Below are 26,414 nucleotides of genomic sequence, written 5' to 3'. Positions count from 1 at the left end.
ATGTGCCACCCAGAAGAACAACCTGCCCTTCCTGGTTACTGCTGGGTCCACAGGTTCTCTTCCTGAAACAAAATTTTACCCAAGTCTGTATCCCTCCTTGTCTACGAAGCATGCCAAAGCACCACGTGGATGTCACATTTTGGGTTTACATTTTTTTTCTTCCCATTGTCCCTGTGAGTTGGAGGCGGAAGCATTACTGCTGAACAAGCCTTTTCTGGCACTAATTCTTTCACCAAGCACAGTATTTTCAGTAACTTCAGTCAGAGAAGGATAAGAAAAGCACAAAGAAGGTAGAGTCTTAGTGAGTAGTATTTTCTCACATTGATTTTTCTTGGCTTCCCTTACTCACTCTGTGTTGTTCAGAAATCTACACAAACAATACATTAATATAAAATACTTCTAGATAACTGCATCAAGCTTGCTCCCAGGCACAGCTGCTCCAAGTATCTGCAAAGGTGCATCCATGCATATTGTTGTACCCTTCTTGAGGAAAGCAACACAACCACCAACTAATACCCCATCCCACCAGAAAATGCCAAGACCAGCAGAATCATAGAATCATAGCACCATAGAATAGGCTGGGTTGAAAGGGACCTCAGAGATCATCAAATCCAACTCTTGATCCACTACAGCTGCAGTTACTAGACTATGACACTGAGTGCCACATCCAGTCTCTTTTTTCATCTCCAGGGATGGAGAATCCACTAGTTCCCTGGGCAGCCCATTCCAGTGCCTGATCACCCTCTCGGTAAAGAAATTCTTTCAAATATCCAACCTAAGAGAGCTTTGCTCTTGAACAGTTCACAAGTGCCCTTGTTGAAAAGGGCATCATCCTCCCACACCATCACAGATGAGAGTCTACTGGTAGATTTTCACATGATGTCAGAAAATGAGAACCTGTCTCTCTGATGACTTAAAAGTCTTCTTCAAAGGAGGGATCCTGCAAGCTCTGCTCACAGCAGCACTTTCTGGTGATCCTGTCTACACACATGTGGAAAACCAGGCTCTATTTCCTAAAGCAGATGAGGACACTGAAGAGCCAGGCAGGACTGCAGCTGAACACTCGGCAGGAAGATGCACAGAGGAAATCATTATTGTTGCCATCAATCTTTTTTTTTACATTCTGCCAGATAGCAGTTTTCATTACGCTACAAATAGCTTTGGCTACACTTCCAATACCTCTTACGTTTATTCAGTCAGATTGTTAAAAATTAATGAAGTGGATACACTATTGATTTCAAAAGGGCACTTTGCATAGCATCCCAACACAAATATCACTCAGTGCTGCTGGGGAAGCCTGTGGAGAGGAGATGCAGTGAGTGTGTAACCCAGCCCTGTATTTTAAGGAGAGAAAGTCTTCTCTGCAGATAAAGTGTACACAAACTAAGTTTAAGAAAGGTTTTTAACAGAGACAGAAGAACTACTTATTTATGGTTTAAAAACACAAAATCCCTGCCTAAAACTTTAAGCATAGAAGGTTTCATATTCAACTGCCTAATACAAGGACACCAGGAAATGGAAATCTCCCACTGGTGTTGGTCAGGTATTAATATTATTTTCTTCCCCTTTTTCTGCATTTTAGTTATTGCTGGCAAACAATGCAATGCCTTTATCAGCTGCACATGTTCTGCTTCCTATCAAAGCTGCACTAATGCAGAGGACATAGAGCAGGAGTCCCATGCAGCACCAGGCAAAGCAGGAGAGGCTGCAGCCACCTGAATGCTGTGCAGAGGGGAAGGAAGATTTAATGTTATTTCAAAAATACCATGAAAGATTCAAAGGTCAGACAGAACAACAGGGGAGAAGGAGGACAGTGATGGAGAAAGGGAAAAATCAAAATAATTTCCTGAACGCAGAAACTCCAATATATGTTCACATTTATATATATATTTGTAGGTGAGAGCAAGAGTGAGTATAACACTTTCTTATAATCACGTACCTGATAAGGAACGATCATATCCAGGCTGGATTTAATTACCATTTTTAATCATGGCAATAAAATAAAACAATACTAAAAATTAAATCAGCTACCACCACATTATTGCAAAAGACCACCTTCAGGTGATGGGGACTTCCAGACTTCAGCTCTGTAACTATGGAGGCAGGAGAAAGGGGACTCTGTTCTATTAGAGGGATCTGTCTCACCCTTAGGTCTCTCCAAGATGGATCAAGCCATGCTCTGAGTCTTTAGTTGCTGAAAATTCTTTCAATACACTGTATTTAACACCAGTGAAACAGGAGTTGAAAAACTTAGTCCTCCAAACACATACTCCCCTCCAAATCAATACACAAAATCCAGAATAATTGTCACATGATAAAAGAAAGATTTATTAGAGCAACTTTATGATAAAATTATATAAAATAACAATTTTTTTAAAGACGTCCACAATATCAACTTGAAACAAAATGTACAGATATTGCCTATAATCCAAACAAAAATAAATTACCATTCAAAAAAAAAAAAAATCAGGAAAAAAAAATCAGGGCAGGAGAAACAAATCAAAATTATACACAGCATTTCAAGAGGGTGTGGAAAAGAGAAGGTCATTAATCGATTCAAGTTATACAAATGTGTTTCAGCTTTACTCTCAGACAGCTCAGCTTGCATTTGTGTTGCATGCAAATGGAATGATCCAGTGAACAGTTCAGAACAGCAGAATCAGCAGCATAACAACAGCAGAGAGTGAAATAGGCACAATTCAGCATGGGGCACATCAAAAGTGAACAGGTAGTTCTGTCTGGTCTTTGTAAAAGTTATACACACCTACTGAACTTCAAAAATAGCTAGTGTGATCTGCAAAAGAAGAAAAAACTAGTAGAATCTTGCACTTAAATACTTTACACTTTTAATCTGTTTTTTCCCCTCTCTATTTTCAGTAGGCTGTATGTAAACATTCCACTAGTTATACCTTTACTAAAATACTCACAGATGATGCAGACGTTCTTTTCTCTTGGAGCATGACCACAAGAAGACATCACTGCAAACACATTTAGGACCTCCCTCACAAAGCTTGTACACATTCTCACAGGAATTTACATTCACGCCATCAGAACAGAGTAAGAGGTTTTTACATTTGAAAGCCTTGAACTGAGATGGTTTTCAAGTATAGTGGAAGAGTTGAGGGCTGAGATTTTGAAAGGTACTCACGGCATCAGGAACCCAAAGCATATGGAAACCCAGAAGGACCTGAGCACTTGCTTCCCCAAGACTTTGAAAATCCCACCCCTCATTACATTTCATTAGTCAGATACACATGAAAGCAATACAGGATGAGAGGGACCCACAGGTCAGTGTCACTCCAACCAAGTTCAACCCAAGGCCCATCTGTAGCACATGGAAACCAAGAGGCACCTTATGCACTGATCCTGAGCCACCCAGATAGACCACTACACATTTGTTAGGGTTCCCAGTGGAGTCACACAGGGACATGGTTCCCTGGCTGCATACAGTACTGCTTGTAAGAATGAGCAGTGACCGAGGGAGTTCCCACCAGCTCTTTGGCTTATCTGGAGCAGACAAGTGCAACAGGGTGTACTTCAGAAGCAGCGAATACAAGAAAAAAAAATACTTTGCATTTCACCACTGACTAGCAAAACTGCTTTAAATGTAAAGATCCAAGGATGAATGTCGTGTCAGGACACAGAAGTGTGTTATGGTTTGGCTGAGTCACAAATAAAACAAATCGAGCTGTGCATCCTCCCTCCCCTTCACATACACATTTCCAAATTATACACAGACACCAATTGTCACATCCTCATTAGTCATTTGAAGAGGTACCATATTTTGTGGTTTGTAAGGTGTCTGTGGGCTCTCTCTCAAGCTGAGAACAGAGCAACCAAGGAAGAAAATCCATCCCTGAAGTGTTCATGAATGAAAGAAGAATCAAACAATTTTCAAGTGAAAATAAACAGAAGTTCCATCAAGAACAGCTTGTAGAGAAATAAACTCCAATTGAGTATAGCCACGAGGATGCGGAAATGTGGGATATCAAATAATAAGGAAAGTCAGGTGTCTGAGTAATTCATACATTTCTACAGCAAAACTGAAACTAACAGCAACACCTTTATGTGTGAAGGTCCTTCAACTCCTAGTGAGTTGGGGTAGCACCTGGTCAGTTCAAACCCTAACCAAAAAGGGCTTGAAAAGTTGTGTCTCATTTATCAGGAACGATACCACCACTTATGATATTCATCAAGAATACAGTCAGATATTTCAAGAAAACACAGATCAGAATAAACGACTGAATTAACACATTCAGATAGTGCATATATTACAGGCAGAACATTGAGGGCAAATTCTTTTTTTTCATTCTGCATTCACCAAAGTGAAATGCAGCAGATTTCTTCATGGAAGAGCATCTCCACACAAGCAGATGAGTCTTACAACCTACCAGAAACCTTGGAAGGATTTTTGCACCTATTGTTTACCAGTCAGCATCTTGCACACTCAAAACAAACTAATGGCCTGCTGGCATACTCCCATTTCAGGACTGATCCTGTTTCTGCTGAAATTCATAGAAAACTCCCACTGCTTTACCAGGAAAGAAATCTTGGCTAGTAAGATTAAACACTTTGTGAGTGTCCCTGTTTATTTAAATTATTTTAACAGGTTTACACTGTTACAACATTCTAGCAGAAAAGCTCAGGTAACTACTGAAGCTAACTAAGGAATCCACTACCTATCCCAAAACAAAGTCAGCACACAAGAAGCAGTCAAGCTTGGGAAACCATTTTCACTGGTTAAACTACACACACCATGAGGGCAAAGTGGAACTCATCTGCTCACCATTCCCAGTACATGTATCCCCACAGCTATAAAAGAATTTCTTTCCTTGTTTACTGTTTCTTGACCAGGAAGAATGAAAAAGGAATCGATACAAGACAGAAAAAACTGGGAGCAAACACATCTTGAAGAGGTCCCCATAAAAACAGAATTTTTGTTCTTAAAGCAAAAAAAATTGCTTAGTGTTTTGGAGTTTAACTGAAAGACAGCATACAAAAAAACAATGTTTCTTAAACAAGAAATTGCTCGGTGCAATTGCACATAATCCTTAGTGTTTCTAGTGCAACTGCACATAATTCTTAGTGTTTCTATTCTATCTTATTGAAAGTAAAATTCAGACAAACATCTCAAATGTACCAAGTGCTTGAAGCTGTTGAAGAATACCAGTTTCTGAAGAGTATCACAGAATGGTGGTCTTCAAGTACTTTTGCATTGAAAAAAAAATTAATAACAGTACTAGGTGTAAAGGTGGAGCTACATCTAAGCCATTATTTTTTCAGTGCTGTCAAATGAACACTGGTTCTCAGTTACTGGCATTAAGTTTATTACATGAGCCACTGGAACAGATGTTTTTTTTTAGCAATTAGCTACTCACAAACATCATAATCTTTGGCCCAGACAAGAGCATTTGCAGCTCACTGTAAAAAGACTGTGTATTTAAAAACAAAACAAAACAAAACCAATAACAAAAAAGCGGCTTAACAACAGCATTTTTACTGAAATAATGAAAATTTGGCAAGCTAAACTGTAAAATCTGACTTTTTGTACCTACCTCAAGCTTTGGGCCTGATATATCATCAAAAATAGTAACTGCATCAGTAGTCTTTATACATTCATACCATTATTAACTTCTACACTCTCCCAAGAGAAACACGAAGGGTTTACTCTATCTTGTCTTGGGTATTGTACCGAAAAAAAGGATGCACAACTTCACTGTGGTTGCCTTTTTATGGCCACTGAAAAGGACTTCATACACCACTGTAATCAGAGTTTCTCCTAAAAACTCATGTTATTGCATGATCATTCTGTTGGATTTGCACATTGATTACAACAGATTTGTAATGCTTCACTTGTACACTTAAAAAAATAATCAAACAAACCCAAAACAAATATGGTACGGAAGAAGTGTTTTCCTTTAAACTGCGCCTCATTAAAACTGAATAATTATAACCAGGCCAATGCAAGAGCTCTTGAGCTTCGGCAGTACTGAACAGAGCATATGCAGAGCCTGTTCTCTTATGGCATGAGGGAAGTATGAGTGAGTAACTTCCTAAGAATCAGTTTGCCTCTATGCTGAACATGTGCTGCTCCACAGTGCTAGTCTTGTTTAAAAGGCATACATAGACTTTCCATTCACCCTCACAGCATAGATTTATTATTTTTTTTGTGCAACGTGTTAGCAATCTAAACAACTGCCCAACACAAACTGTCCACAAACCACTCATACACAACACTAATGCGACAGTAGATTACAGTGTGATAGCAATACAAAATATCAGGTCAGATCACGTATTTCTCTCCATCTGGAATGAAATTTGAATCTTGTAAGCTAGAAGACCCACAGTTCGATTTCTGTGTGTAGTTTCTCATCTGTGCTGGGGACAAAGTCTCCAGTGTGGATGCAGATGTGTTAGCAGTCCTGACTTTAGTGGCTGTAGATTGTTTAGCAGCAGCAGATGCTTTGTTACTGGCAACTATATCCAAGTTTCCAGTAGGGTCAATGATAGCATTTATGACTGGGGGGGAAAAAAAAATGTATGCAGACATATTAGAAGCACACAGCAAAGTTTCTAAACAACTTGTTACTGCCTTCATTTTAAAGGCAACAGAATTCTAGGTAGTACTCATGGTTCATTTTAGTCACAGTATTTTCTTCATTAGTACCTTCAGGCCTAGGCAGCTTTAACAAGCAAAACCTCTCCCAAACTGAAGCTACAAGGACATTCAACTTTCTGGTTAAATTGGAAAAGACAAACTACAGCAGTCAGACAGCAAGCTTTTAGCAGAAGCCCCAAATGATGCCTCTATTTATTAAGACTCTAGATGATGCAATAGCAAAATTCAAGTTCAAAAAGCATGACACAGCTTATTGGCTGAAAGAGCTGCTAAATACTCTTTCAGCATAACAGACCTTTGCCAGTTCATCTTATGGGAATATACTAATTACCACAAATAAAGCATTTTGACAGCAACAGCTTCTACACTGTAGAAGTCAACAATTTTCTTAAAAATTGGCAGCACAGGATAAACCTACTGTTCATTCCATCTGCACTCATCAGACATCACTACAGTAGCAAACTAAATTTCTGCATCCTTTCCCAGCTTTCATTGGCAAATCAAGCCACATTAATTTATTTTGTGCAACTTATTGGCATTTGAGACAAAAAGAACATTTTGTATGACTTATACCTTCAAGCTGTTTTTGAACTCTCCTGAGCTCCTTCAGGATAGAACTGATTTCCTAGAAACAAAAGCAAAATGGAAAATTAAGCAACAAAGTACTCAACTGATGTACAAATCTAGTCTTACACCTTCTGCCTTATCTGATGAAGAAAACCAAGAGTCAGTTCCAACCTCATTTATTTAATGGAAAAGACAAAGCTAATATCCATGAGGATGATTAGAGGGATGGAACACCTCTCCTATGAGGAAAGGTTTAGAGTTGGGGTTGTTCAGCCTGGAAGGCTCCAGGCAGATCACACATGATCTTTTCAATACTTAAAGGGGCTTATGAGAAAAATGGACAGAATCATTTTAGCAGGGCTTGACAGGACAAGGGGTAATGCTTTTAAACTGAGAGTAGATTTTGACTAGATATTAGGAAATATTTTTTTATTATGAGAGTGGTGAAACAATAGCACAGGTTGCCCAGAGAGGTAGTAGATGCCCCATTCCTGGAAACATTCAAGGTCAGGTTGAACAGGGCTCTGAGCAACCTGATCTAATGGAAGATATCTGTGTGCACTGCAGGAGGGGTTGGACTAGATGACCTCTAAAGATCCATTCCAACTCAAACTATGATTCTAAAATCTATACCTAGGTGTATTTGATCAGGGCATGGGAACCTCCTCTGGTCATTAGTTCACCAAGTGCTATTATACCACTCAGTTCATAACCACAGTGGATTTTAGATTTGAAATGCTGGCCAGATTAACTGTATATGAAGGCTCCTCCCACATCCATCTTAATGTCAAATGCATTAAGGTATTTGCAAACTCAACTCCTAGAGCAGAAAAAGCAATTGCCCATGGACGCACAGCTGTAGCACCAAGCTACACAGGTCTTGCACAGTTACATATATGCTTAGCACTAACCATACTTGCTGCATCCATTATTGAACTTAAATCCCTGCTGGCAGTCCCCATAAATGACAGTGAAAAGGTCATGAGAGCATAACCACCACCCTAGGGTTGAAGCTTTTTTATTGCCCTGTTATCAAATTGTTACAGGTGAAGAAAACAAATATTCATGAGAAACACCTGTCTACAACTGAAGCTGTGGCAACCCATGGTAAAGGATGCTTTGGCAAATGTTTAGATGAGGCCTAATGACCCTGAATTTGAACATGTGTTAAGGGGCCTGGTCTTTGAAGATGAACTACCCAGAGAGATGGGAAGAGTTTGGTGAAAACTCAGCAGCTGGAGGAACTCACTTTGTCACACTTCAAACAGCAACAAAACCCAGCAATTCAGCATATTCAAATTGCCTAGAAATGGACTTGAGAAGGACTAGAGCTTGTTATTTTGTTTCCTTACAAAGCTTTAATGGACATAAGAATTCAATATTTCACTTGTTCATATGGTCTTACCTTGTTTGATGTCTTCAGGATTGGCACTTCATTTTCCAAGTTAATTTTGGCCTCCATCTCCTCCCAGGTGCTTTCTGAGTTTTGAAACAGAATCCTGCAGAACAAAAAGTGGAGCAGGTCTTAAAATTTTAAATGGAAAGCTGCTTGCTTAAAAGACTTAATTATCATAGGATGTTGCAACAAAGGAGATTAGCAGATTAGCAACTGGACAAGGTGCCTTTCAGCTGATTCTGATTTAGGTACAATCCAAGATCCTTCCCTAACTTATGTCTTCTAGAGCAAGAACAGGCTTTGAAAAGCTTTCACAAGCTTGGTGACTTGCAGGCTATCTAAGAGCCCTGGGACAGAAGAGAGAGGAGACAATCCACCAACAGGAGTACATTTTCTGCTAACTTTTGCACAGACAACATTTCAAAGTTAAAGCATCCCCAAGCATTACAAATCCAGCATTAAAATTTCAAAGGCCAAACATATAAGGAAAAGAGATAGCAAATAAACATGTTACCTCTCATTCACATGGTTTCCTACATCTAGGTTCCCTGCATCTTGATAACAAAACTTTCCAAGACAGCAATGCATTATCTTCCACAAGTAGGAAGCCAACAAACTCAGCAGCAAGTCAACATTTAGAAAGCTACTTACTTCATTTTTTCAGCTAGGTTTTCTGTATTTTCACGGATTGCATGTGATAACTGGGACACTGGATTCAACATCAGATTGTCAAAGATAACCTAAAATACAAGGGTAGATCAGAGAACTTTTAGAAGAGGTGGAATATTAGGAAACTGGAAATTTTTACAGTAAATAATCTCCACTGAAACATCTTCATCTATGATGATGATATTTACAGTTTAAGAATGATTCAGGTGACATGCAGCTTCATTGCAGCACTTCGGAAAAAAGATTAATACTAGCTTGTTCAGCTTTTTTTTTCTTAAGAATGTACAGAGAGATAGAGCTGTCTGCAGTAAAATAACAATTTAAGAATTTCTGAAAGAAAAACCTTAAGATTCACAGGCAGCTCCTTGCCCCCAAAGAAATCCCAAGCCAAGTCACAGTACACAATACAAGTCCCACAAGCAGTCTCACTGAAACTATCTAATGTGATTTATGAGTTCAAGACATGTAATTCCACTATATTACATTCTGCTTTATTAGAAAAAACAACAAAAAAAACCACTAACCCCCCCAGTATTCAAGTCCTGTCATTCAAAAGAGCCTACAGGCTTCTGCCAGGAAAGCCCGCATCAGCTGGGGGCAATCTGAACCTAAATCTTTGATTCAGCCTTGGCACATCTCTATATGGGAGTGAGGGATTCCTTCAAGTCAACCACAGGACAAGATCGGCGCAGCCAAAGTTCCACTCCATCAGCCTGTTTGAGTCACACACCCCCTCCAGAGCAGCAAAGGGACTGTCCTGGAGCCTAACCCTCTCCTCCTGCCTTCACTGCCTCCCTGGAACCCCTGCTCCAGCTCTTCCTTCTCAACCAGAGCCAGCGGGAAGGAAGCAAACAGAAGCACAAGTGTTGCACCAGCAGCCTTCTCCTCCTCCTCCTCACCCCAACACAGCCCTCACTCCAACACCATCTCCAGCATCAAGTTCCAGGACAGGCTTCCCTCACCCTTTAGCATCATTCCAGTGATTTCCAGGTTACCTGCCCTGCTCTCTCATCCCAGAAGAACTGCATCAAATTGCACACGTTGATGGGAACAACACAGAACAAGTGGGTTGCTGCTGTCTGCACAGCAAGTCAGCTGGGCCTTGGCACTTGAGCTCAGCTACAGAAACTCCTCATAAGGTCCAGATCCTGACACTGCTGCTGTGTGGTCAGCTCTAACCAGCATACTCATTGCAGTGAAACAAGGTGCCTTTATGGATTAGGAACAACTATTTTCATGCCATGACTTCTTGCCATGAAACTACGGGTGCTGCAGTTTTCAAAGTCAGGATTTTTGTGCTTTTCTTTAAAGACTGAAATAACCCAAGTGGGCTCTGACACTAAATGCCTCCTCCCAAGCAAGAGACCAAGCCTCAGATTTAATGGAGTTTTAAACAAGAGAGGAAACTTCCAGGCATTATTGGCAAGAAGGGTGATTCTGTTTCCCTTTTTTTTTTTCTTTTTTAAACACTATTTCTATACGTAAAAGTCTGGGCTTTTACAGTGCATTTTTTTTAGTAGCCTCCTTTGGCAGCTTAGAAAGAATAGGTATACATACTGCAGCTTAAAGTAATGTCATATATAAAGTAAAGAAAAAGGTGGCCTGCCTCCTCACGGTTTCTTGTCCTTGTTTTTCTTGAGGGATCCTCTTCTCTATTATCGTTCATATTTTGGTCAAAATCCTTCAGTTCCACTGATCCCGGAGGCACTTTCTGGTAGTTCAGACTTGCTTCTGGAATGTGCTGCACCAACTTGGAAATAATGAGTAATGAGTCATTAAAAATTAGTAGGGAAGGAGGCATACAGGCACTCACTGCAGGTATTGCAGATTTTCAGGCAAGCCCTAGAGGAACACTGACTCATTTAAATCTTGTTTGAACAGGTATGGGCTGCTAGGCAAATTACTACATCCCAATCCTGCAAGCATCTACCCACTGGAGATATCCTACGAAACTCAGTGGGGCTATTCCACTTTATAATTTTGAGGTTTGAGCATGTAGTTGAAAAAGTATGTATTTGCCTTTTTTGAATTTAGGCCAGAAGTCAAAAGGGCCCTGTTTTCCCATATCTTATGTTTTAATATATCAATGTAACACTAAAGTCACACCAAAATTAATGAGAAACCATTTAGTAACACAAAAGAGATGACAAAGCAATAAAAAAAACCACTGATAATGCAAAAAATTAACAGGAAGAACAGAAAGGGCAAGACTGACAATAAGAACTCTAAAAGAAGGGGAGGAAACAAACAGTGACAAGACAGAGATACAAAAAAAAAAAAAAAAATGGAATGGGAAAGTGCACCTGAGATGGATATGCCAGCCGAAAAGATCTACGAGCAATCTGTGTTAAAACAGAAACAAAGAGATAAATGCTAGTGAATGACTGTGACAGCAAGTATCAAAGAGAACACATGGTTATTTTGGGCTGACGTTCCCAAAAGTGCATTCCTAAGGACCAGCACTTGATGCCTCCCTCCTCCCCCCAAGCACTGAAGCTCATAGAGATCCTGGTCACCAACCAGTTCTGTAGAGGTGATCTCAGGCAGCTCCCCAGTTAGTTTGAAATGGACTGTGCTGAGAGAAACCCAGAAGCCCTCTGAGCACAAATGGGATAAACATACTGCCCAGGGGGCTCTTGGGTTGGCAAAGCATGCAGCTCTTGCAAGGAAACCATGTGCCATCCAAGGTCCAGGCTGCCCACACTCTATACAGCAGCACTTGGGTTATACACAGGCAGAAGATAGGAGATATTATGGTACAGGTACACAACCACCAGAATGTTTCACTAATAACCTTCTCTTTTTTTATGTATCCTTGCACAAAGTGCAGAAACAGGAAGCCAGGCTGCTTGAAGTGGTGAAAGTGTCAGAAGGGAACGAGATGCTCCTACAGTCCAGCAGTTCTCAACACAAACAGTTGAAAACACAGTAAGGACAGCATCTGCTACACCATCACCAGGAGAATCTTTTATGTGACTTGGTCTACTCCCATGCTTTCTCTTTTGTCACACCATTTCTTCTCACCATACCAATATACTGAGTACTTTGGACACAAACTTAAACACAATTGGGCTCTCAAGTTTTGCTATAGCATTATCAACTGAAAAATAAAAGTAAAGAAGACCAATCAAAAGAGTTGTGTAAAACTTACACATCCACAACCCAGAGCATCACAAGCAGCCCCAGGAATCATGAAATCATGAATGTTTCACCTCTGCCAAACTTTTGTTTTATTTGTATGGGGTTTTTTGCTTAATTTGTATCAGTACTCAGCTCAGTATGCCAAGAACTTAGATTTTTATAAATGATACAGCTGAGACTACAAACAAAAACATGCTCTGAGGTAACTGAAAACCTCCCTGGTAAACATCCTGGCCAACACTGGACCTGAAAGGACAGAACATGAAGAGTCAAGTTTGAAATCTAAGGCTACATCTGAAATTTTAAGAGAATACTCATGAGTTTAACCTTTAACTAAGCTTCATAATAAAAGTAATTTAAAAAGGAGTTCATCTGAGGCTGAGAAATGCTGTGCCACACAGTGGTCCAAAGTGAAGCTTCCATTATAGCATAAAAACCTCAAAAGAGATTCCAGCACCAGGACTTATTTTTCCTGCCTTTTTCCCACTTTATTTGAATAGGTAAAAATATGTAATAGTAGAAAACCAAAAGCTAGAAGAAGGGCATAAACAATGCAAGCACCAGAACAATATAAGAGACAGGCACATACAGCAAACATTTCTTATTTACATATTGCCTTTTATCAAGTATTTAAATACTTTACTACTATAACTACAGTAGCTACTTCTCACAGTCCTTTCCTAAAATATTTAATATAAAGTTGATTAAGAGACACTCACAAAATTCAGTGCTTAGCACCACACATCTTTGGATATTTCCTAGCAACTTCCCAGCATTAAGCGAAAATAATTATTTTAGGACAGATTCAGCAGCATCTAGACTGAAGGAAGTGTGCCCATTGATTCTAGTCCAGTCTAAAGACAAGACAGCATGTTGATTAAATCCACATCAGTTTATATTCCTCCTATTCATAACATGATCCCTAAGATGCACTGTTCAGGATGCAGCTCCACATCTCAGCATCATCAGCAGAAGGCTCAGCCGATTTAACATGTTTCCAGCTATTACTAAAATAAGGAAGCTCTACTAATGCATGGTGGTATTTTGTGTATAACCCAAACAGCCTCCAAGACACTGGCCCTGCTCAAATCACAGTGTCATCCAACCCTATTTGGAGTGAGTCTACTTAAAGGCCTTTGTGGCAGTCTCAGCCACCAGTGACTGAACACACCAAAAGTTATGGCTCTTAATCTGTCTTCATAGGCTCCAACCAGTGCTTCTTCGTCTACACCACTGGAAGATCTCAAAAACTACTCTAGCAGTGGCTACTGGCAGGAGCATTACCTACAGTATGGCACAGCCCTACATTTTCTCACCCAACTATTGCAAGGGGGCTGACTGGCACGTCCCCCACAGCAGTGCTACAAAACCATGTCACAGACAAACATTCAGTTCACTTCAGTCCGAGCAATACTGACTTTGTGGTTGTGATTTGGCATCACAACCAGGTGCTTTGGAGTTCCTCATTTTGCACAGAATGGAGACATTGGGTTTTGCTAACTGGTTTTCCTCTAAGCAGCATATGCTCCTCTCTGTATGAGCTGACTTACTGTTGAAGTTAGTGGCACAAGACAAAAAAGTAGATATGCTGACTTTCTGGAGGGAAGAGGGTGATGAGTACTGGTGATCACCAACTCACAGCAAATGTCTCATTTGCAACTCAGAAAAGTAGATTTGTCACCTTAACTCCTCAGAAAGAGAAATACAAAAGGCTAGTGTTGTAGGTGTGGCACTTGCAAGGAAAAAAAGCAATAAAACACTTTATCTCAGAGTCTGAAGTTATTGCAAAACAACCGTACTATGGTTCCAAAGAGCCCCAGGAAAAAATCCCTCCCTGAGCAGGCTGCAGCTGACCTGGGCTTAACACAGGCATAGCCACACTTGCCTGATCTGGGAATCTCCCTAAATTTGCACCTTTAGTGATGATCACAGCAGGGTCACAGGCCCCCAAGTACTCTCTTGGCAGGGTTACAAGTTTGGTCCTCAGCTTTGACCCCTGCTTAGGACAGTCAAAGAAAATAGAAGGCCAAGAGGCCCATCTGAACAGCAGGTAAAGAGCTGTTAAGCTTTTTTAAGCCCATGGTGAATAGAAAGGATTTTGGGTTTAAACAGCCGCAAAAACAATTTTGCTTTAGCAGCTGGAGCCTCCTGGTGACTTTGCAGCCAAGTCTGAGCTAAGCAGAGTCCTTCACTGCAGCCCAAATTAAGAAATCACCTCTCTCCTCCCTGCTCCAGTGCAGGGACAACTACAGTGCAGACAAACTACACAGATCAGAAGGAAGTCACAGCTTCACTGAAGAGGTGAAGGACAGAACTTCCCCACCTAACTGCCCTCCTCCTTGCTCACCTTATTGTCTGAAGAGCAATGTCCCTGCTGTCACCCACCAATACACAGGTGGAGGGAAGGGGTGGGAGTAACATCTGCAAGCATTTCAATAGCAGAAAGCACCCATACAGCTCATACAGAGCATGCAGCCAGAGCACATGGTCAGTGACTCCCACCTCTTGCAAGGCTGGCTGTGACATACAGCAGGGCAAAATAAAGAGCAACCTAAACAGACTGCAGTCACTGTTTTTGTTGTTGTTTCTTAGGAGGAAAGGGGATGAGGGGTTTTGAGTGTTGCAGCAACTGGGGATGCTGCCTTGGTCTCCCACCACAACTGTGCCCCGTGTACTTACTAGCATTCACAGGCAGAGATTCCTGTCATTTGGGATCTTACCTCTTCTCTTGCTGATATGGTGGAAGCAGGAGTGTTGGGCACAGAGCTGAGGGAGGTGCCTGGTCCTGTCCCTGATGAACTGTGTGAGTCTCCATCTCCAGCAACATCATGAATCTCTCGAGCAAGGATGGCCACATCCTTCACCAAGGTTTGGCTGAGCCTAAAGCACAGGGCATGCAGCAGAATCATTAGGACATGTGATACAACAAGCCTCAAGTCCATAAATTATAAAAAAAAGCAGCCACAAAAAGTTTGTTTGAACTATAACCTCTGCAGAGGCTAAGGAAAGGAGGGTTTTTTGGGGGTACCTTTGCAAGGTGCAACAGAACACTCTGGCTGCAAAAAATATAAAACCATTCCCCTCCTGAAGCCATTTTCAAAGTAGATATTTGATAAAAAGCAAATTCTAGTGACTAAAAACTACCAGAAAGTACTAAGAGGCAAAAAAACCCCTTTATGCTAAGGTTTTAGAATCCCCCAACAATCCACTCTACTTCCTTTTTTTTTTTTTTTCTTACAGAACACAATCAATGTTTCCTCTTGGGAATTTTTATTTTCCCTTAAAAAGTCCATAGAAGGGCTTTTGCTTTGTTACTCAAATAACATAATAATAACTTAAATAAATAATACTCTTTCCCTCTTCATTGTGATTTATAGACTGTAGAATAAAGTATGCCTCTATATTCTCCAGAAGAGCTGAGAGATTACCAGGGTAAGCATGGCATACCCGAGGGATCTGGTTTTCAGAAACCAAGTCTTGAAACTTCAATCCTCTTGACAGCTGTCCAGTTAACACTCAGTGATTGCAGCGTTCTGCTCTACTTGCTTTAGATCTCAAAATCAGTTTCTAAGTGTCTAGACTGTTGCTAGCAAACCTTAAAAAAAAACCAACTTTCACAGCAAAAATAGCTGTTGTAGTAATTCTTTAAGCTGTTCTTTAAGCTTATAAGAAGAGAAAGAAAAATTTTCCAGCTAGCTAGCTTCATCTGAAAGGTACTGTATCCTTCGATTCAAAAAACTAAGCTGAGTGATAAAACTGTCAGTTCATCAAAACATTTTCTCAGAAAAATAAGCATAACTGAACCACTAAAAAGCAGTTTCATCTGCCTGCCTAAGGAGTAGTCCCCTATCCATACTCGTTTGGATAGAGCTGTCAAACGCATTCATTACATGATTCACTTACAGTAAACAAGTGGCATTTTCCCTTTTAACTCTCTCTGGCTCCCCTAAACCCCTCCCAGTTAATTTGGGAGCAGCAACGGAAACCAGGACTGCAATTAGGGAGCAGACTCTGTGACCGAGCCCTGCAACGTGCAGTGCCAGACGAGTCTGATGCAACCCTGTATTTATAGCTGCTGCAACCCCCAGCGCTCTCCCGCGCACGCAGCGCTGCCAGGAGGGAAGGAAGCAGCCTCAACCACCCGCACGCTCGGTGCAGTACAGCTCCTGCAGCCTGGTTTGAAGGCTGACACACTTCCCAGCAGCCTGACAGCAATGTTTGCACCTGAAAAGCTCTTCTGAGATCAGCGCAGAAAGTCGTTCGGGTGACGGGGAAATGCTGACCAAAAGCAGCCAGAAGACGGCTTCCTCAGTCAGAAGTATTTTAAGTATGGCCAGCACAATGGAAGACCAGTATTTCTGGAAAGCTGGCATAGCACAGTTGCATATTAGAGATGTCAAACCTCAAATGCCACTGTTTAAAAAAAGAAACTATTTGCTTTACTGGTGAGGTCCTCCAGGCAACCGTCAGACCACCAGTATACACTGGGTCCCGTATCCAGGGACATCAAGCTAAGCAACAACTCATTTATACACAGGGCCCAGACAGATTTTTTTTCTTTGATTCAATTTGGCCAAGTAGAGAGATTTCTAACCCGCAGCGACTGCTTACTGCTCCCTCAACCAGCTTCAGGCAAAGCAGCTTCAACAGTTTACATATTCAGTCTTGCTAGTCCGTGTGACTTCGTCGGAAGGTAATTAGGAGGACTGACAACAATCAGTATGTTCACACACTGTGACTTCAAGCAGAAAGCAGAGATAAGCAGGTATAGACAGTTAACATCTTTTGACAGACAGAGGCCTGTCCACAGCTTGAGTGAGAAACAAACCAAGATAAAATCACTTGCACCTTGGCATTTTCTAGAGAGAAGGTACAACCAGCACATCCTAGCATAGGCTGTAAAGGTGCATGGAAACCTTCCAAGCCCAAACAAGTCAATATTCAGATATGAAGGACATGGGGGGCACATGAGCAACAATAGGGACTTCCTGTCCTTCTACCTCCACACCTGGATCTGATTTGAACATCAAGGAAAACTCAAACCATTTTCAACATGTGAGTCAGTACATAAAGCCCACCTCACCTGGCTATTTCTGCTATCTCTGCTGTTTGTGCCATGAAGTTGAAGGGGTCAGGGTGGTCATCAAAATCTTCATCATCATCAGTTTCTCTGCCATTGTGCTTCTGCTTGCTCAGCCCAGAGCCACGTATCCTCGGTGTTTGTGTGGCTGTTGAAGTATGGGAGCGTTTGTGTTTAGGAGAGCTGTGATTTGAGCCATATTCCTCCTCCGAAGTGGAAGTGTAATCTGAACCCTGTGCTCTCCGCCTTGATGCTTATAAAAAATGAATTGGTTTCAGACCAAGGAAAGTAGTTAAGAGTAATGATAAAAGGGCAAAAAGTTAACACAAAACTAGCTCAAGAGCATAAGGGAAGGAGAGTTTCTGTGCAGATTTTAAGTTCAAGAGCACGTTCTCAGAGCTTATTTCAGAGTTGAGCACTTTTATGGCTCCCATTCACAATACAAATTTGGAGTGGGAAATTCCAGTGGAAAAGCAAAATTATTGTGTTAACAACTCCAATGTACTAAATTATTACCAGACTTGTCTTTCCATGCACAGAAACTCTGCGAATAAGTAGCACACATTTCAAACTCCTCAAAGTCCCACAAAAGTCCTTTTCTAAAAAGAGCCCAATTTTCAAGCCTGCAGACACATTTCCAATTAGCTCCAAATACAAGCAAAGCAAAGGTGGTTTTGAGTGAAGAAGAGACTACAGTGCTTGGTGTTACTTTCAAGAGTCCACACCCCCACGTTCACCTCCTGCCTGGCAATTCACCATTCATGATACTCTGCAAGAATCAGTGTTCACACAGTCAGGGCTGGCTCCAACCCCTGGAGTCAAGTGGAAGCTGCCCACTTATCCCAACCGGTTCTGCAGACCTGTAGACACGTAGGTACTCCTTGCATCAGAAGCACCAAGATCTCCTTATTTGAAAATTGGGCTCCTGGTGTTTGCTGCTTCACTATATTTTCTACAGATGCTGCTTTGTTCCCTTCCATTCTTCCTTGGAGAATGAAGGCTCACTAAACACAGAGCCAGCTGAGCTATTTAAAATTACACCACCTAAAAGCTTCACTTTGTTGCCAAGATTATCATAACTCTGAACCAGTGCAAGCAAATTAAACCAGCTTCATAGATCATACAAACAGAAGTAATGTATTTGGTGTACAAGATGCAGAAACTGTCATTACTATATAGTAAAAAAAACATTCCTGTATATTGTTATCTCAGCTATAGCTATATAAATGTCTTGGTTTAGGATTAAAGAAATACATTCAGAAAAAAAATGTGCTTGTATTCCAGCAGTACAGATTTTTAAATATTTTTTTCTTTAGAAAAAACAAATGTTTAGAATCAAGAGGTCACCCTGCCATTGGACAGCATTATTTAAATTAAGAGTTTGATTTTTGAAACCCTGTGCACCAAGGAAAATCACTATCAATTCCCTCAGTGCCATTCAAGTTATACTAAGTAAACAAATCACATACACAGAGGAAACAAGTCCTTAGCTTTCAGAATTGGTAACCTGGAGTATTCTGGTATTATCTGTGCATTTCATATAAAGTTAATGTAGATGGCCAAAAAATCTACTGGAATTTCTTGTCCATGACCAAATAGTTCATTCTGTTCCTCTGCTAGCAAAATTAACTTTCTCCCACTGGTAGCATTAGAAACTATTGTGATTAGCTAAACACTTTAAGAAATGCTTGAATAAATAAACCACACCTGCCTCCTGACCCCCAAGGCTTGACACTCAGTGCTTTCAAGGATTATTGTATCATCCTAAAAAAAATCTTGATGGGACAGTGCAATAGTTCAGTTTATCAAGGTTTCAGTTTTGCTTCAGGAACAGGGTGCTACGTGTTGATTCACTATAACAGCATTAGTATAGGAACATGCATGACACACTTGGCAGAGCACAAAGAAGCATGAGGACATGAGTATGTTTAAGAGCTTGTGCAAAGCCCACAATCCTATCAAGGAATTAGGAGGTTAGTATTAAAAGCAACTAATTCAAAGAAAGGATTGGCATAATTTGTTCCAACTATATGCACAAGGAAAGGTGTTAGCATGCTGCTACAAAGCTCTAGAAATCAAAAACCAATTCATTTAAACAAAGAAATGGCCAACACTTATAATTTTTCTCCAAATGATTTGAAGTCTGTGGTCCAAAGGCAGAGGGAGTGCAAAGAGTGCCTCCTGCTTGGAAAACTCTGACCACGTTATTTTGTTTTAAATTTGTTATTGTTTAACAAGAAATCAATAATAGCATCATCTCAAAAAAGGCAAGAGAAAAGACTGTACATATTATTTTAGATTATTCCCATTCTTATTTACATGCATATACAAATGTGCAAGGCAAAAAAAAATCATTAAAATAAAAGGGAAGCTGGATGCACTAAAACATTCAAATCAAAACACGCAGCAAATACCATTTTTAGCATGCAATAAAAATGAAAAGTGCAAGGAGGGTAATTATTTCAGTGACATGAAGGTATACAAAAAGGATACACCCAGAACTCAAAGGCTGTTTACAAAAACACAGATCTGGTGAAAATCCCTCTCAACAGACCTGAGAAGCCTAGACAAAGGGGTTCTTCCCATTCCTTGCCCACCCCATTATTCCTAAAAACCTAAGCAAACATCTGACTTGCCATATCAATGGCAGGTCAGAGTATGGGCACAGACCAAGACTCAGGCCAAAGGTATCAGGACAATCTATGATTATCACTGACCATCTCAGGTGTTCATTTGCATTTTCCACACCATTTAATAAAAGACTGATTTCAATATGACGAATCTTGGTACTTCAAGAGTTTGTTGAGTGCACAGCTAGGGGGCAAGACAACCCCCAAACCTACTCTGCATAGGAAACACAACTGTGGACCTGCCTTACCTATGGCCAGAGTGAATGAAAACACACAGCAGAGGGAATTTCATGAGGCAATCAATGTGTAGTGTTCAGCCTCACATCTGCATTTACAGGAAGAACAGGGGAACACACCTCAAAACACAAGGGTATTTATCTCTTGTTTTCCTTTTTCAGACACCTTAAAAACTGCCACTTTGGACACCAGCTGTCATCAAAACAATAATAAACTTTCTTGGAGCAAACTTTGACTCCAAGAAACCAAAGAAAAGCAGAACTGAATTCTTAGTAGAATTAAATGCCTTTCCAGTGCTACTTTTTTTACTATTTTTATTTTTTTTTTAACAGAAAAGTATCTAACATGCTCATCGCCAAAAGGCAGCTGGCTGCACAAAAGGTGAAGCCACTGAGTTAAAAAGATCAATAGCTTTTTGCAATATCCTCATAGACAACACCACCATCACAATAACACCACAAGAGATACTCTGTTGTCTCCAAACCAACATGAAAATTCAACCTCCACACTGCTCCTTAAAGCAGACTGCTGTACTCACCAATGCAGCACTTGTATTACTGAAACATCAATCTTTAGCCATCGTGCGCAGCCTATAAGGAAGAAAGAGGGAAATGGGGGAGAAAAATAAAGCTTGATCACTTACTGGAAGAGGAGGAATACTTGACACTGCTTGAACGGGTCCTGCTGAAAGGCTGCTTGGCAGAGGCAGCAGCTGCTGTTTTCCTCGCCGCAGCTCTCGCTTCCGAAGCGCCTGGCTTGCGGTAGGAATCCATGCTTCTGCCCGAAAACCCCGTTGTCCTTGGCTGCGCCGTCTCCGAGTCGCTGGGCACCGTAAACGAACCTGCCCGTTTTCTGGGCATGGCGAGGATATCGAGCCGGGAGAGCTTCTTTGTCTCCGTGGACTGCTTGGACCCCTGTGCAGCAGCGTCGGTGTTGGAGGATGTTTTGTCAGTATCGATGCACTCATTGTCCGAAGCATCTCCCAGACGGGCACGACGTAGTTTCGAGGCCCTCGTGGGCCGTGGGGTGGATAAACTGTTGGAGCGGGTGAGAACTTGCTGGATCTTCTGCACGTTCGAGGTGGTTTTGTTGGGGTCCTCCTTGGCAGCCTGAGCCTGAGTAGAAGGTTTCCTTCTGGGAACCGGCCGGTTTACTGAGTGCTCGTGGTCAGACACGACTGCTTCAGGAACTGGCAAGTAGGGTAGGCTTGAGCTTCTCTCATCATCTGTGAAGTCGAGTGACCCTCGAGGCCCAGCACTCCGCTTCATCTGGAAGCGTTTGGTGGCCTCCGCGCGGTTTGGCGCCTCTGGTGCTTGTGTTTTCCGCTTCTCCGACAGCCTGTCCCGAGCGCTTGGCTGCCCACACTGGTCCTGGATGGATGGTGTGGAGGAAGACTTCTCCTTCTGCAAGCTCACAACTGCGTTGCGTTTTGGGGCGCCCGTCGGGACGTTTTTACCGCTCACCAAGCTGACTGTGCTTGCAGTGTCCACGTCTGAGTCTCCAGACAAGGAGTCCTCCAGCTGACCAGCAGTTTCTGAGGGCTCCAGCTGTTGGCTTTGACCAAGTAATTTGGCTTCCAGTGCTGCTAAGGCAGTTTCAGTGTCCTTAAGGAGAAGATGAGTCTCCTGACCAAAGTCCATACGGGTTGACCGAACAGTCTCTAAATCTTTAAGCAGAGGGTGGCTTGAAATATGCGGGAGTTTGTTTTGAGAAACACCATTGCTTGATTTATCTTTGGTAAAACTTTCCTGTCTAACAAAAGATGATGTTTCCTTTCCTGCCACATTTTCCTGATCTTGAGGAAGAGTCTGATGAAGGGAAATAACCACTTTTCCGGACCCGTTAATGTAAGCACTAACATCTTTGACAGGTGGCTTTCCAGGGACTGGTGTACCAGCAGACTTGAAGGAAAACTCCTGATCCTTGCTTTCTTTGTCTGCTCGAGCATGGGACACACTCCGAGAGAGCTTGGAGGGAATCCCCATGTCATTGCTGTCATCACCAATGTAGAATGAAGCAGAAACTGGTTCACTTACAACTCTCACATTTGAAACCCGGGAGCCTCCCGGCTGCCGGCTCTCCAGTTTTGTGTCTTCCCCCATCTGCTCTAGCATTTTATTGTTCTCTTTGTATTTCCTGCCTTTTTCCATGCTGAAGCCATCATCAGATCTACTGGCATCACTGAGGCTATCTGGATCCAGGTCTTCTTGGATGAAGAGGCGGCTGCTGGGATCACCATAGGCTTCCACACAGTGATCCTTCAGGACAGTTCTCTTGGTAACCTCCGAGTAAGACTCCTGGCAGACCAGGACTGTGGGTGTGGGACTGTCTGATTTATCACTTGGTGGGAGCTGGGGAAGAAGGCGTCTCGTCCTCAAGGGCACAGCATTTTCTGGTTCCCCAGGTTTTGGGGCTACAGTGGTTTCTGAAAAGAGTTAAGTGGACAAGAATCAACTGTTGTACAACTGTACCTTTTTTTTTTTTTTAGGAGGAGCTTGTACGGTGCAGGGTCAAATCCATAAAAGCTCTCACAAGACAACTAAGCTTTTATGTAATATGAACATCAACAGGACCTGGCTCCTACTTGGTCCCTCAGGTTTATCAATACAGACACTTAAGGTAAAAATTACACAATTCCTTAGCTGTATCAGGGTGCTTAACACCTTCTCTCTGTCGAGATAGGACCCCAGATTCATTCTTCCATAATATACTTCTCAGTACAGGTACATGCATTTATAGGCTAATAGCTGGCATCAATCTACTATAAATCAGACTGTGGGAAGCAGATGAAAAGCCATCAGAAAAAACCACTGTAGTGATGCCATGTTTTAAGTACCATTCTACATAACATTTGACTAATAGATGACATTTTTCAGAGTACAAGTTCTCATGTGATCTTATCCCAAGAGCAAAGTCTCGGGAGAAAGACCCTGTAACAATGAAGAAGATCTGAATTAGAGCTTACTGTGTCAGCATGGGCAGGTGTATGAATATGGACACATTTCATGGAAAGAGTGCTCTTATTTCTCCCACACTGTTGGCCAGGATTTCATATCTGATACTGCCTTTGAATACCAGGATAACTGGTTATTTGACTATGATAATATTTCAAATGCTCCGGGAGTCAGGTTCTCACATAGTGTGAAAACAGTGGCAGTGACTTCTGGAACAAAGGTTTCCTCTAATGTTTATGGAGCCTATCTATCACTCTTGCTGGCATGAAGGTAATGACAAGTATTTCCAATGAAAAAAAGGTGAAAATGTTTACAAAAGCCAACAAAGCACTGTCCTCCCTTACTCACATACTGACAAGACCAGGGGTTCTGTAAGCTGTCTTGCCAGATACATTGGGAGCCTGCTCTCCTCTCACTCCTCTTCTCCCCTTCTACCCAGTTTTCCACAATAGTCTCCACACTTCAAACCAACCACCCAACAGCAAACTCAAAACCAGCCTAAAATTATCAGCACAGATGAACATAGGAGAAGCACACACAAAAAGCAAAAGTCAGCAGTTAAGTTTAAGACAACTTGCAAAGCTCTTTCCATCTGGCATCAGAAGGCTGTCTAAAGAACCACTACTCAAGGCTAGCTAACACCCAAGGCCCTTGCAATCTTTCTCCTTTCCCAGGTGCCCTTTGGTCATGTCCAATGTAACATTTAAATACCTCTTGGACAACTCTGAAATGCAAACCAGAGGCTCTCTCCAGCTTTATTCCACTGGAAACAATTCACTCTTTCCTTCCCATCCCCAAATACCTCAGCTAAACCAGACAATAAGCCACAGCCAGATGCACAGAAGCCCTTAATTTCTGCATTTCTTATTATCCTGGCTTAGATTCAGCCACCTTCAAACAGTAATGTTAGGATGAGACTTACCTGCACCTCCATCACCCTGCCCAGGGACAGATCCAGCATCAGAGTAACTGTCTGCAAGGCTCGCCCACCTAGACACCCACTTCTGACTCCCTTGAGATGCAGCAGACATCTACAACATGGTAGGGAAGACAATGTCAGAAATGGGGCTTGTAAACCAAATCCCAGCCACAAAATCTCCCGTCTCACACACACATTGCTCAGACTCCTCAACAGGAAAATTCACTCTATACATCACATTTCCATCCAGACAGAAAAACCATCCACACTTCCAGCATCCCAGCAAATCGACCTGGACTGCCCATACCTGTGCATCAGCCTGAGACCCACTCACAGCTTTTGAGGCAAATGCCTGGAGCAAGGGTGACTTCTGACTAGTGCCATTTTCACTGATTAGATGCTGATGAGAACCAGAGTCATCTTTTTCACCTTTAATTATTGGTCTAAATGCTGAAGAGATTCTGGAAAATTCAGGTGACTCAAGAACACCAAAAACCTGTAAAGATGTTTGCATGAGAAGGGTCAAAACCTTAAAAAACAGGAAAATATTAGCCCAAAACCCAAACCCATGTATCATTAGTTGCACACAAATGATGATCCCACAGGGTAAGAAATACTTTCCAACACTTCCACACAGGCTAAGCAAATAATTTTCTTCTCTATTCCACAGCAGCAGCTTTAAATACACTTACTCACAGAATCCCACTCACACCCACCTTTTCTCTCACCATCATTATTTCAGTGTGTTGCCTTTGAGTAGTAACTTTCACTGAAAATTAGTCTCTTCTCTGCCCTGAGACATTTAGGATGAGTATCAGGAAAGCTATTTAACAGCTAATTCATAGAAAATAAGAAAAAACTGGGAAAGCTCCATCTCTAGGGTGTTTTATAGACTGAAAGCAAGTGGGCTGAGCAAAGCAGCCTTGCACTGCCACATGAGGACCTGGGGAAGGATGCATCTCAGAGAGGAGTGTTGGAGCTTGCTGGCCAGATGCCCTCTGGAGTTAAACAGGTATTCCTGGGCAGGTCACTAAAATCCATGCCATATTTCTCCTTCCTGTCTACAACCAATTTAGAGGAAGATGCCACCATGTATGGTATCTATGTTGGGCTGAGATAAGCATAAAGTTCTCCATTCTCAGTTCTATTAAAAAAAAAAAAAAAAAGTGTGCATAGGATGGTGGGGTAATAAAAAGTGGAGTCACCTCAAAGCCTCAGCAAGTCCAGAATTCCTATCATCTTTCTTCCTGGTCAGAAACAGTGAGTGGTCCACCTATTATTTATTTCTCAAATGGCACGTCTGCACTGCACCAGGTCTATGTCAGAGTCAGGCAGAGAACTTGGCCAGCTTGCTTGCCTGAGAGTAACACAGCTTCCAAGACTACTCACCAGAAATAATTGTATTTCCCCACCAGAACAATTAACCATCTAATGTCAGGGGTAGGACCTTGCTGTGGTTTAAACACCCTGCCCTAGAAGCTTCTGATGACATTTTAAACAAGATGTAAGGAACTAATGCAACAGATAAACAAGAGAGGGAAGCTAAATTTACACTCACAGAACTGTATACAAAGTCCTAAAGCCAGGTTCTATTAAGTCTTCCTTTAAACCTTACCATCCTACTTCCTACACTTCACTAAATCTTCATAGCAACTTGCCAGTTTTGTTTTTATAATAGACCGCAGATGAAAGTTAAACCTGAAAATCAGTCAGCCTCTGGTTTGCCCTGCAGCTGCTTAGTTGGGCGGGTTTTTTGGTTTTTTTTTTTCAAGCCTCTCCCTCCTCTCTGGAGTTTTGTTTTTAGGCTATGATTCAGTTTGCAAAATCCAAACAAGTATAGCTCCACCTAGGATTACCTCTGCCCTACACCACACCCTTCACTATCTCAACTAGCTGCCACTTGCCTTACCAGCAAGCACTTGCCTTTTAACCAAGAACAGCCAAATACAGAACCACCAACCACTAAGGCTTGTAAAGGATCAAGAGCATCACCAGCCCTTGGCCTACATTTCCTTTGGCCTATCATTGGCTACTGTGTCAGTGATGGGCGCAGTTCCTGTCTTCCTAATAGTGGGCAGCAGATGATAAAAAGAAGAGGCAGAGGTTTGGGAGCAGTCCTAGAGAGCAGAGCTCCTCCCAGCCACAGCTCTCAGCAGGATCAGCCTGATCTTTATTCTGCTGTTGCCTTTCCTCAAAACAGAT

At 41.7% G+C, this 26,414-nt stretch overlaps 1 protein-coding gene across 5 annotated transcripts in view; it reads right to left on the bottom strand.

Annotated features, from left to right (window-relative positions):
• Positions 1 to 2,307: 2,307 nt before the first annotated feature.
• CEP170B (centrosomal protein 170B) overlaps positions 2,308 to 26,414 on the bottom strand; it is a 57,835-nt gene continuing 33,728 nt past the window's right edge. For 3 of the 5 annotated variants that reach the window (XM_030452013.1, XM_030452016.1, XM_030452014.1), the window contains 11 exons: positions 24,520 to 24,708; positions 24,216 to 24,324; positions 20,983 to 22,764; positions 17,476 to 17,725; positions 15,113 to 15,272; positions 11,555 to 11,593; positions 10,858 to 11,001; positions 9,234 to 9,322; positions 8,592 to 8,685; positions 7,193 to 7,244; positions 2,308 to 6,519 (listed from right to left, as the gene is read on the bottom strand). In XM_030452013.1, coding sequence (XP_030307873.1) covers positions 6,284 to 6,519; positions 7,193 to 7,244; positions 8,592 to 8,685; positions 9,234 to 9,322; positions 10,858 to 11,001; positions 11,555 to 11,593; positions 15,113 to 15,272; positions 17,476 to 17,725; positions 20,983 to 22,764; positions 24,216 to 24,324; positions 24,520 to 24,708 — 3,144 coding nt within the window. In that variant the 3' untranslated portion in view covers positions 2,308 to 6,283. The remainder of the gene's footprint in view (positions 6,520 to 7,192; positions 7,245 to 8,591; positions 8,686 to 9,233; positions 9,323 to 10,857; positions 11,002 to 11,554; positions 11,594 to 15,112; positions 15,273 to 17,475; positions 17,726 to 20,982; positions 22,765 to 24,215; positions 24,325 to 24,519; positions 24,709 to 26,414) is intronic. The other 2 variants (XM_030452015.1, XM_030452017.1) reach the window with 1 other exon arrangement.

This window comes from Calypte anna, chromosome 5A (genome assembly GCF_003957555.1).
Source record: "Calypte anna isolate BGI_N300 chromosome 5A, bCalAnn1_v1.p, whole genome shotgun sequence".
Classification (NCBI taxonomy): domain Eukaryota; kingdom Metazoa; phylum Chordata; class Aves; order Apodiformes; family Trochilidae; genus Calypte; species Calypte anna.
This window is presented reverse-complemented; position numbering and strand designations above follow the sequence as displayed.